A 12,250-nucleotide genomic window follows, 5' to 3' on the forward strand; every position below is an offset into this window, starting at 1 on the left:
TTACAACTGGTGCATCAGTCTAAAAAAGGCCAACATGGCCCAGCAGCCAAAGTTAGGCACACAGGCTACCTTGGCCTCAGCTTCTACCTACTGCTTGACCAGCAGGTGTGAATCCAGAAGAACCCCCAGGTTGTGGACTTCCTTCTCCAGGGGGAATGGGATCCTGTCCAAAGCTATCCTAGAAGCTGGGGTAGAGCCAGATTGTTTACCCCATTGCTTAGGAATCACAATTGGCTAGGTACACACATCATACTCAATCCACAATGGCTGAATTCATGTAACAATACGCTAGCAAATTTTGGTTTAATAACTTAAACCTAGTCAATAATTAGCTCAAGGCTACCCAGTGAGTTTTATGCATAGAAATCTGAACAGCTATCTAAAGTCCAAAGTTCCTTTCACTTGACCTTCTGCCCTTTAATGTTTTCTTAAATTGTTGCTCCTGGCTATTTACTTTAATTCCACATTTGCGTTCCACTCCTCTCAGAAATAAGCAGGGCATTGCTTTTATTGGACAGTTGTTTCAAAAGTTTTATTAAGTGATGGACCATTGATATTTGTCACCAGAGAAATTGTCTAGAACTTTTTATATATGACAACTGCAGCAAGATTATTATATGCTCAAAAGTAAAGTTTCAACATTACCCACAATGGAGGAGTGGTGGGTGAAGATGATGGAGCTTGCAGAGATGGTTAAATTGACTTCCCTGATTAAAGAAAAGACAGTATCTACATTTATGGCTGACTAGAAACCCCTTATGGGCTTTTGGCATGAAACAGAAAAAAATGCACTTATGACTTGTGGTTTTGATGATTAGAAAAAAAAAAGATAATAGAAAAAGTGAGCCTTTTTTTTGTAACCATAGAGTGAGAGATAATTTTGTAATCATACTTGTATTTGCTGCAAAGGAAATCGGAGGCGTCTTCTTTCTATTTCTTTTTATCTTTTCTTGCTGCATTTTTATTTTTATTTTTAATTTTTAATTTTTCTCTTTTTCTTTCTTTGTTTTGTTTTCTTTATCCTGTATTAGTTTTTGTCACTTTTTATCTTCTCTTTAAAACTTTTAATAAAATTATTAAATTTTTAAATCATATATAAAGGAAAGTTGTTTCAAAAGTAGTAGTCACTGAAGTGAAGCTTGGCACTGCTATGGATTGCTTCTTTTTTCTGGCTGGGGCATCCCTAAGACAGACCAAAATTACTTTTAACGGCTCCTGCTACCCAGAATGCAAATTTGTCGAGTCCAAACCTCCAGTTTGGTTTCATGTGAAGAAACTCCCATTGTCTCCAGGATCCTGCAAAGGGGAGATTAAAAAAAATTAGACACAATGGAAAATATAATCCATAAGAATAACTATTTCAGAATGATCTCAGTTGATACGTGTGCCTGTCAATAGCTAATTACACAGATGGCGAACATAGTTTAATTGTCTGTTTTCTGGAATTATTTTTGTACGGGATGTCTCAACATTTTTTGACTGAAAAATTGAAAATTAGTATGTCAAGTACCTAGCATTCTGATTGTCTGCATAAAGAGAATAATTTAATCATATTAATTCCACCTTGCAACCTTTAGAACGCCCTTTTGTAGAAAACCTATATAGCTACTTCCCTGTTAATAGCTGGATGTCTGATGAAGATGCCTTCAGTCTTCTCTAACCTGCCTGGAATTTTGAGAGTTGCAGACTCAACACATCTGGATGGAGCAAGGCTGGAAGAAACTGGATGTACTAATTCTGAGTATACTGAGGACTTTATCTGCCTGTATGTTTTGACTGTATTTTTTTGCTCATTATTTTAAATCTTGGTGTTTTAGTATAAGTCAATAATATAAAAAGAATCCTTTCCTTGATCTTATCTGATTAGGTATTCTCTGCTGAATACTTGTCATCATATTACCTTTGTTCAGTGTTCTGGATGAGAGATTTGGCTGCCTCAGGCTGGGCTTTTAGAAAAGTGCGGTACATGGAAAAGGACTGGATATATCCCAGGAATTCAGAAACACTCATGGAGACTTTATCAACAATATCCGTGATTCTGTAAAGAAGCAAAATCCTTTAGGGCTGAGTAGTAAACTTTATCCCCTGGGTTCTGCAGTCCAGATTAATGGAATGATCCTAAGCTTATTGAGTTTCACCCAAGAAAAGCCCAGCTTTAGATAGTGCTTGGAAAAAGAATGCAATCTGTCTATTTAGAACAGTGTTTCTCAACCTTGGCCACTTTAAGAGGTGTGGACTTCAACTCCCAGAATTCCCCAGCCAGCCAGCTTGAAGATGTGTGGATTTCAATGCCCAGAATTCCTGAGCCGTGGATGTCTATAAATACCTGTCACAGCCTAATAAAAGGTAGGGTTAGGACAAAAAAAAAATTTATATTAAATAAATTCATAATAACAGGTAGTCCTCAACTTACAACCATTCATTTAATGGCCATTCAAAGTTACAACAGTGCTGAAAAAAGTGACTAACAACCAGTCCTTGCCCTTCTGACTGTTGCGGTGCCGTGATCAAAACTTGGGTGCTTGGCAACCGGCAATATTTATGACAGTTGCAGTGTCCCAAGGTCACATATTGCCATTTGTCACCTTCCCAGGAGGCTTCCAACAAGCAAAGTCAATGGGGGAAGCTGGACCTGCTTAATGACCACAGCGATTTGCTTAATGACCATGGCACAAAAGGTCATAAAATTGGGTGTGACTCGCTTAACAACTTCGTCACTTAGCGACAGACATTCCAGTCCCAATTGTGGCCGTAAGTCAAGGACTACCTGTACTGAGAACAAATTTCCTGTAAAATTAATTTCTTGTGAAATAAGGCAACCTGTACAAACTGATACCCCCCTTCTCTTTTATGCACAATCACTAGCTCACAGTCTTCTCTGCAAGAACACAGAGCTGCTTCCCTTCCTACAAAAATAGGCAAAAATGGGATGGGGATGCATTAAGAGAAAGGGGAGAAGGAGGGAGCAAAACTATACTGTGATTAGGACAAAGAGGTAATTGGAGGGGAAGGAAAAGGAAGAAATGCCCTGCTTAGGCATTGAATCCTTAATGGCAGGCACGTCGTTCAGCAGCACCTTCTGCAGCCATTTCTACCCCTTACTCATTTCTTTTCTTTCAATGGCTTCTTGAACTCTTACCAGGGAATGCAGAGAGAGACCCATTCACAGATAATTATTTCGGAGGGAGAGTTCTCTTCCCATTGGATAAATATGACAGTGTTTCCCTAGCTTAAAAAACAGCTAAATTTATCAGCAGCTGATTTGGGAACACAGCCAACGTGGGCCTGGGAACAATTGAGGGCCGCTTCGTCCCTCCTTCAGTGCCTTCATTGGCTGACTGATTGCCCTTCATGCTTTGCAATGAGCCATGATTTGCTTCTGATGGCATCTGAATAAACCACAGTTGGCCTGAGTTCATACTATATAATAACCCAAAACGTAATTATACCTTAATATACTATAGCACACCATCATACAGTTTGAACCCTATAGTTTGAAATGGTATGCATGCACATTTGCTGCTTCATCAGCTTGGTCAGCATGTCATTTTCTTTTCATAATAATTTATTAAATTTATATGCCGCCCAACTCCCAGCGACTCTGGGTGGTTTACTAGTTGTCAAAAACATTTTAAAAATTTAAAAACAAATGCATGGTCTGTCTGATGACTGTTGGGGCTCTGCCTCTGGGCCCACCATCAGATGCTAATACCCCTGCAGCCACTGGGTACACAGATGTAGGACTGCAGCTTTGGCACACACGGTTTGTGCTTGTGATTTTATGCATGGCCTGAAACCCACGATCTGCTAGCTGCACAGTCATAGAAACTCACAGTCCTACCACTCACCTTTCCTTATCCTGAAAGGGCAGAGCATCAAATATTGCTTTGTAGTCATACAAAACTAATTTAACCTTTTCATCTGTATAAGGAATAAGCTGGGTTTGAATCTGAAAAAAATAAGTCAGAGCAACAGCATCAAGGGATGCCCCCTTACCCATGTCTTTTCCCCATGTGCACTCTTTCTCCTTAATTCCAAAATCCAAAATTGTCCAATGAAACAGGGGGATGTTGAACAGACCAAAGGAAAGACAGTGTGTACAATGCATCTCATTTCCAAATGAAGCAGATTCCTTGCCAATACAGGTAGTCCTCACTTAACGATCAAAGTTGGGACTGGAATTTTGGTTGCTAAGTGAAGCGGTCGTTAAGCAAATCTGACCCGATTTTACTGACCCTTTTTGCAGCAATCATTAAGTGAATCACATGGTTCCCCATTGGTTTTGCTTGCCAGGAAGGTCGAAGCTGGCCAGGAAGGTCAAAAATGGCAATTGCATGACCACAGGACACTGCGGCAGTCATAAATGCGAACTGGTTGCCAAGCGCCCAAATCATGATCACATGACCCTGGGGATGCTGCAACAGTAGTAAGGGTGAGGACCAGCCATAAATTGGTTTTTTCAGCACTGTCATAAGTCCAAGCCATCACTAAACGAATGATTGTTAAGTGAGGACTACCTGTACTGAAGGCAGGACTACCATATCCGGGTTGCCACATACGGACCACCATTAGGTGGCAATAAAGACTTTGAGTGGTCTGTTACCTCTTCGTTGCCATCTAAGCTTCCTGCAGCTTTTGCAGTGGTCATCTAACTGTAGGGTTTAAAAGAGGATTCAACCACTCATGAACAATAATGGAGGAGTTCTCATAGGATACATGTGGCAACAGGTACCATCACCTACCTAGGTGTTTGCAGAGCACTTACCTCCTTGAAAATCTCCGTCAGTTTCTCTGACTGACCTCTGTAGTGCAATTGCAAATCAAGGGTGTTGGAACACAAGATAAAGCAGCCAGATGGTTTGAGAATCCGGTCCATTTCCTTTATGAAGCTGGAGACATCAAACCAGTGCACAGCACTGAAGGCCGTGATGAGATCCACAGAGTGATCCTCAAAAGGCAATTTCTCTGCAGGACATGCGCTATAGGAGAGAACAGCGAAGCTATGACTGCTTAGTGCTCATCTGATGCCAGAAAAGAGTTAAGTGCATCTGCCTTCTGTACCATCCCCTGGTGAATCCGTGGCTGCATTTTTCCCAGAGCTTCTGCTCTCTGCTTCAACTTGCTTACCAAACTAATGAGCCAACCACCTTGGCTTGGCCATACAAAACTTGGGCATAAGAGGCAACATTTGGTCTATGTATCCTGAGCTTTTAAGGGGGTGGATCTGAGTTCTTTGGAGGCTTGGCAGAATTTGGGGAAGGGGGAACCCATTCTCTTCTCAGATGCTCCACCATTTTCCAATGGAGCAAAAAAACCCCAGAAGGCAAGGGATCTCTCTGGGTTTAAAAAAATGCCAGAGGACAACCAAACATATTTGGACAATCCTGGCTGATTTATGTTGATGATTTGCCACAAAAATCTTTGCTCGTCCTCAGTGGGCTTACTTTAGGAAGATGTTTAGGGCTCTGTGGATGCTTACTTACAGATATGAGACATTTAGAGGATGTGTTGCTCGCTTGGCCTCCTCAATCTGAGCTTCACTTACATCTGTTCCAACCACCTTCTCAAAATACTTTGCCAGCAGGAGAGTATTTTGACCTGAACCACATCCCACGTCCACTCCCAGCTGGAAGCAATTCACCTTTTGAGGAAAAACAGCAATAAACCTCAAGAAAGTCACAGAACAATTTGTAGCACTATCTTCTTCAACATTTCACAAATGAACAGTTCTTAGTTTTCAATAACAGGTTTTAAACCAGTTCTTACCACCTAATCTATACATTTCTCTTTTCCCTTGGCTGAACTACCACGATGTGGAAATGCAAAGCTTGCCTGAATTCCCTGTCTGATGATTTGCAGCACCCCTGAAATATGAAACACTGATTTCCAGTGCCTTTTTGCTTCTAAGAACAGCTTTGTGCTATCATGACCTCAGAGGTTTTTTCAGAAAATAAAAATGTCAGGCAGTCACTCATCGGTGCATACGGAACTAACTGAAAAGCAGTAACTTTGCAGGGTTTTGTGGCTGCAGAAATGCATGTGGGAGGCTACCAAAAGCTGACAACCATGAGTTGCCCAACCTTGAACTAAATCCAGGCAAAGAACCCACACCACATTAAAACAAAATAGGCAAAACACATAGAAACATGCACCCCATGCTCCATCCAGGCAAAAAACAAATCCGCTAATAAGCATACATGCTCGTACCAAAAATGCCTACTTGTGTTTTTAATCCTAGGCCTCACACTGATTTCACCTCCCTCTAGGCCAATGTGTCTCAATCTTGGCCACTTTAAGATGTGTGGACTTCAACTCCCAGAATTCCCCAGCCAGCCATGCCTCCTACCTGGCCCTCCTACCCAGATGCAGCCTTGTCAGGCCCAATTTGAAACCTCGTCTGCACAAGTGATTATCTAAGCCTTCCACTAAATCAGGGTTTCTCAACCTTGGCCACTTTAAGATATGTGGACTTCAACTCCCAGAACTCCCTAGCCAGCCATGCTAGCTGGGGAATCCTGGGAGTTGCAGTCCACACATCTTAAAGTGGCCAAGATTGAGAAACACTGCTCTAGACGGGCTCTGTTTTCTTGTGACTCTGCATCTCTCAGCTTCGTTCTTTGTAGTGCTAGTCTAGCATTCTTTTCCCACAATGGCCAGATTATTATGGAATCCTGCAAAAAGGTCATGACCTAATAGCACTCAGGTTAGCAACAGGTATTGCCTTTCCCCCATCCAGCTTTTTAAAAAAATTCTTTTCTAGGAAGCATCATTTCCTACTTCATTACATTTACATTTGAAATATATGGAACATTTCTCCCCATCACTGCTTTTTCTTGCAAGTTTTACTTATTATTTATTTTACTTTTACCTACTTTTAGGGAATAGCTTAACATTTGGTATCTGGATTACCAATCCCCCAATTTTTCAATCCAGAGAGTAAAAGAATGATTTAAAAAGATGCTACAACTCTGTCAGAAACATTGAAAAACAAAGATGTCTGGAATATGTATTTTTATGCTCCTTGTGCTCCATGCTCCTTTTTATTGTTTGGGACACAAAAAGCTGCCAGACACCTTCCTAAGATGGAAAGATGCACAAATTCTCACAACGGAGGAATGGATGGTGAAATTATTGCAGTTGGCAGAGATGGCAAAATTGACAGCACTGATAAGAGACAATACTGTGACTGGATTTGTTTCTACATGGAAACCGCTTCTGGACTATTCGCTTATAACTGAAAAAAATGTACTTTTGATTCTGGCTTTTGATGATTATTTTGTTATTTTTGATAGAAATAATATTTATTAAGGTTTAGTTTAGAGGAAGAGATTAAAGTATCAATATTTGTATTCATATCTGTGTTGGAGAAGGTTGGAAGTCACTTTCTTTGTATTCCTCTCTAGTTATTTCTACACTTTTTAAGTTTTTTTTTTCTATTAGCTCTTTCCTCAGGCTTTTCTATATGTTGTATTTTATCTCTATTTTCTTCAGCAAAGGATCGTTACCTTGCCGTGGTGCTGGAGCTTGAGCACCTCAATGATGCCATGAGCTAAACCGTGAAGGGCCACCCAAGACAGGAAGGTCATGACAGAGAGGTCAGACTAAATGTGATCCCTGGGGAAGGTAATGGCAACCCACCCCAGTATTCTTGCCGTGAAAACTAAATGGATCAGGACAACCAGAGATATGTCGGTATACCATCGGAAGATGAGACCCCCAGGTCGGAAGATGGTCAAAATGCTACTGGGGAGGAACAGAGGATGAGTTCAACTAGCCCCAGACGTGATGACGCAGCTAGCTCAAAGCCGAAAGGACGGCTAGCGGCCGATGGTGCTGGTGGTGAACGGCGAATCCGATGTTCTAAGGATCTGTCCTAACAGCCAGGAACCACGCTGAGACAAGGAATAGGTCTCTAGTGTTTTATTACTGCTACATAACAGAAAATACTAACAAACTGAAGAAGCGTGGGAAAAACCCAGACATATAAACCCCAAAGGCTAAGGCGGGCCCGATCTGTGTCTCTTTGAATGGCTACCTAATTCCTCAGTACTGCGCATGCACTTTACAGCCTGGATGGGAGCCCCCTGCTCGCCATCCTTACTCATGACAGGATCAACACACCATTGGAACCTGGAATGTAAGATCTATGAGCCAGGGCAAATTGGATGTGGTTATTGGTGAGATGTCAAGATTAAAGATAGACATTTTGTGCGTCAGTGAACTGAAATGGACTGGAATGGGCCACTTCACATCAAATGACCACCAGATCTACTACCGTGGACAAGAGGACCACAGAAGAAATGGAGCAGCCTTCATAATTAATAGTAAAGTGGCTAAGCAGTGCTTGGATACAATCCAAAAAACGATAGAATGATCTCAATTCGAATTCAGGGCAAGCCATCTAACATCACAGTGATCCAAATATATGCCCCAACCACAGATGCTGAAGAAGCTGAAGTAGAGCAGTTCTGTGAGGATCTGCAGCACCTACTGGACAACACACCTAAAAGAGATGTTATTTTCATCATGGGACACTGGAATGCTAAGGTGGGCAGTCAAATGACACCTGGAATTACAGGTAAGCATGGCCTGGGAGAACAAAATGAAGCAGGACCTAGGCTGATAGAATTTTGCCAAGACAACTCACTCTGCATAACGAACACTCTCTTCCAACAACCTAAGAGACGGCTTTATACATGGACTTCACCAGATGGACAACACCGAAATCAGATTGACTACATCCTTTGCAGCCAAAGGTGGCGGTCATCTATACAGTCGGTAAAAACAAGACCTGGAGCTGACTGTAGTTCTGATCACGAACTTCTTCTTGCACAATTTAGGATCAGACTAAAGAGATTAGGGAAGACCCACAGATCAGCTAGATATGAGCTCACTAATATCCCTCAGGAATATGCAGTGGAGGTAAAGAATCGATTTAAGGGACTGGACTTAGTAGATAGGGTCCTGGAAGAACTCTGGACAGAAGTTTGCAACATTGTTCAGGAGGCGGCAACAAAATACATCCCAAAGAAAGAGAAAACCAAGAAGGCAAAGTGGCTGTCTGCTGAGACACTAGAAGTAGCCCAAGAAAGAAGGAAAGCAAAAGGCAACAGTGATAGGGGGAGATATGCCCAATTAAATGCAAAATTCCAGAGGTTAGCCAGAAGAGATAAGGAATTATTTTTAAACAAGCAATGCACGGAAGTGGAAGAAGACAATAGAATAGGAAGGACAAGAGACCTCTTCCAGAAAATTAGAAACATCGGAGGTAAATTCCAGGCCAAAATGGGTATGATCAAAAACAAAGATGGCAAGGACCTAACAGAAGAAGAAGAGATCAAGAAAAGGTGGCAAGAATATACAGAAGACCTGTATAGGAAGGATAACAATATCGGGGATAGCTTTGACGGTGTGGTCAGTGAGCTACAGCCAGACATCCTGAAGAGTGAGGTTGAATGGGCCTTAAGAAGCATTGCTAATAACAAGGCAGCAGGAGACGATGGCATCCCAGCTGAACTGTTCAAAATCTTGCAAGATGATGCTGTCAAGGTAATGCATGCTATATGCCAGCAAATTTGGAAAACACAAGAATGACCATCAGACTGGAAAAAATCAACTTATATCCCCATACCAAAAAAGGGGAACACTAAAGAATGTTCAAACTTTGGCCACATAATGAGAAGACAGGACACCCTGGAGAAGATGCTGATGGAGGGCAAAAGGAAGAGGGGCCGACCAAGGGCAAGGTGGGTGGATGATATTCTAGAGGTGACGGACTCATCCCTGGGGGAGCTGGGGGTGTTGACGACCCACAGGAAGCTCTGGCGTGGGCTGGTCCGTGAAGTCACGAAGAGTCAGAAGCGACTAAACGAATAAACAACAAAATCTGTATTTTAAAATTCTAATAAGGTATTTGTAAAAAAAGAAGAAAATGTGTCCCACCTTCCTCAGCAAAAATAGAGGACACATGTTGTATAACTGAAATATCACTAAAGCAACTACCTCTTGAGTCCCAGCCTCTCACTAACAAAACTGCTTTATTCCAAATCAAACATTGGTCCAGCTACAGCTTCCTTATCACTTCGGATTGCCAGACTTCAGTTCCAACTCTACTGAGAAATATAATTTGGCATGCAAAGAGCAACTTAACTGTATCCCTTCCCTGAAATACTGCACAAAGATTCTAGTCCTCATGTTTCCGGATAATTGCTGATTTTTTTTTTCCTTTTAGTTGGGTGTTCTCCACCCTGACAAACAGGAGCTGTCCATAGCTGGAGAAGGAATTTTCCCTGCTGCAGTTGGATTCAATGGGGCGTTTTCACACGCGATCGCATCTCTTAAAGTGCCTACCCAACCCCTCTCCCACCCTCTCGCTCTCCCTCCTGAGCCCCTTACCTTTTTCTCTAGGTATGCGAGGATCACGCCCTGCAAATTCTCCTGAAGCGAGAACCTGTATTTCTGATAGACAGCAGCGTGATCTTTATCCTCAAACAGGCGAGCGGCCATTTCCTGGCGTTCAGAAGAACTTCTAAACTTTGGCACAGAGACGGGCCACCGGGCGGCTGAGGTCGCCCCACTGCTCGCTTCCACCTTCGGTACCCACGCGGGAGGGCGTAAAAGGCGGGCCGGAGTTTGCGGAACCGCTCCTATCGCATAAAACCGAAGGGACGCATTAGGAATATTTTAGCATCATATTCCCAAACGTGATTCGTTCGCCAGAGCACCCGAGGGCAAGACAAGAACCAAAGAGTGGAAGCTTTACAGAGAAAGATCCAAACTTGAAGTCATCGTTCTTACGATCAGGAATTTGCTCCTTAAGGCGGTGTTTCTTAACCTCAGCCGCTTTAAGCTGGCTGGGGAATTCTGGGAGTTGGAGTCCACACCGCTTAAAGTTGCAGAGGTTGAGAAACACTGCCTTAACGAGTGGGAACAGTCTGCCTCCTGGCGTCATGACTGCTCCGTCACTGGAGGTCTTCAAACAAAGGTTGGATAGGTAATCTGAGGATTCCCGCCCTCAGCAGGGGGTTGGACTAGACGACCTCCAAGTTCCCTCCCCACCCTGTGATTCTGCGATAAGGGCAAAGATGACAAGAATGAAATAAACTCTCTAGCACCCCATCGTGATCCTGGAGCGTAGGTGGCATTTGACTAAGAAAAATCACACACCCTCCTTTGAGAGAAAGATCACTCTCACCCGATATAAACAAAGGTAACGTTATTTAAAAAGAGAGAGCAAAAGGTAACCATTCCTTTTAAACTGTAGATACAGCAGGCACATGCAGAACAGCGGCAAAAGAGTTAAAATGTAGAGGTGTTCCGTCATTCTAACCTACATTAATAGGTTGCAGAATAGAATCATTTTATTAATGCATTGGTGGCTCCTTGCTCCCTCTCCCAGTAATACTGGTTTCACGTGCATTGAACATTTCTCACCCTTGTCTGGTTTTTTGTATGCATGGGTTGCACATATTGCTCACACATTACTTGTAACTGCCATTCTGGTTAATTCGTATTCATACACACATAATGTAAAAGCCTTAAATATTATTTCTGTTGTAGCACAATCTAGTTTTGGAAGTTCTTTCTTTGTTAAGAGTCCTGTTTCAGGTTACTACTTTCGGAATCCACCTTTTAGAAAGTCCCTGCTAGGGTTCAAACGCGTATTATCTTGAGCAAACCTGGACTTGATGGATCTCAAAGGCTGAATGATTTTGCCTTAAGCGTCAATGGATTCCGTTTGGCATCTGATAGCCACCGCAGCCGATAAAGGTTTATGGAAAAAAAATAGGCTGCTTCTAACCTTACAGACAAACTTTGACTCCAAGCTAAGACCCACTGAACTCAATGGGGCTCCCGTCTTGAAAGACAAACGCGCATGACTGCAGCCTTGTCTTCTTTTAAAAATGGTTTTGCTTCGCTTGCTTTCACCCACTCCCTTTTCAGACCGAATTGGCTGAACTGTAATTATTCCGGCTTTCAGGGCAAGCCAGCTTTTCCGAGTACTAATTAAATGACGTAATAGCCTCACAATACTCAGTGCAGGTTGTGAGAATTGACAGAAAAACCTCTCAATCATTGATCTGGCAGGGTGCAGAAATTATAACCCTAGAGATAGCAAAAGATGAGAGTCACAACTCTACTGGGCAAGGAAACAAATTCTTAGTTCCTTTTGCTGTTATGTTTGGAAGAAGTAATATATTGTAAACCTATAAAAAAATTGGATTCCATGCAGCTGCATGTGGTCAACAAC

At 42.3% G+C, this 12,250-nt stretch overlaps 1 protein-coding gene across 2 annotated transcripts; it reads right to left on the reverse strand.

The window, feature by feature from the left end:
* Positions 1-1,027: 1,027 nt before the first annotated feature.
* LOC134493351 (putative methyltransferase DDB_G0268948) lies at positions 1,028-10,757 on the reverse strand. 2 transcript variants are annotated; one of them, XM_063297822.1, is made up of 6 exons: positions 10,396-10,757; positions 5,484-5,641; positions 4,766-5,000; positions 3,849-3,949; positions 1,901-2,038; positions 1,028-1,296 (listed from the first exon to the last, which is right to left on the reverse strand). In XM_063297822.1, the coding sequence occupies exons 1-6, from the start codon at positions 10,504-10,506 to the stop codon at positions 1,206-1,208; spliced, it is 834 nt and encodes a 277-aa protein (XP_063153892.1). In that variant the 5' UTR covers positions 10,507-10,757; the 3' UTR covers positions 1,028-1,205. The 2 variants fall into 2 exon arrangements, with proteins under 2 accessions (XP_063153892.1, XP_063153901.1); XM_063297831.1 differs by having other exon boundaries at positions 4,766-4,979; positions 10,396-10,756.
* Between the last annotated feature and the right edge of the window lie 1,493 nt (positions 10,758-12,250).

The sequence above is a fragment of the Candoia aspera genome, chromosome 1 (genome assembly GCF_035149785.1).
Source record: "Candoia aspera isolate rCanAsp1 chromosome 1, rCanAsp1.hap2, whole genome shotgun sequence".
Lineage (NCBI taxonomy): Eukaryota > Metazoa > Chordata > Lepidosauria > Squamata > Boidae > Candoia > Candoia aspera.

What these genes read in the sequence shown, in the direction of transcription:
- LOC134493351 (XM_063297822.1), bottom strand. Translation starts at nt 10,506, where the DNA reads ATGGCCGCTCGCCTGTTTGAGGATAAAGATCACGCTGCTGTCTATCAG. An exon ending in TCGCATACCTAGAGAAAAAG is followed by an intron (nt 5,642 to 10,395) that starts GTAAGGGGCTCA and finishes TTTCCTCAAAAG; the next exon opens with GTGAATTGCTTCCAGCTGGG. An exon ending in TGACGGAGATTTTCAAGGAG is followed by an intron (nt 3,950 to 4,765) that starts GTAAGTGCTCTG and finishes TATTTTTTTCAG; the next exon opens with ATTCAAACCCAGCTTATTCC.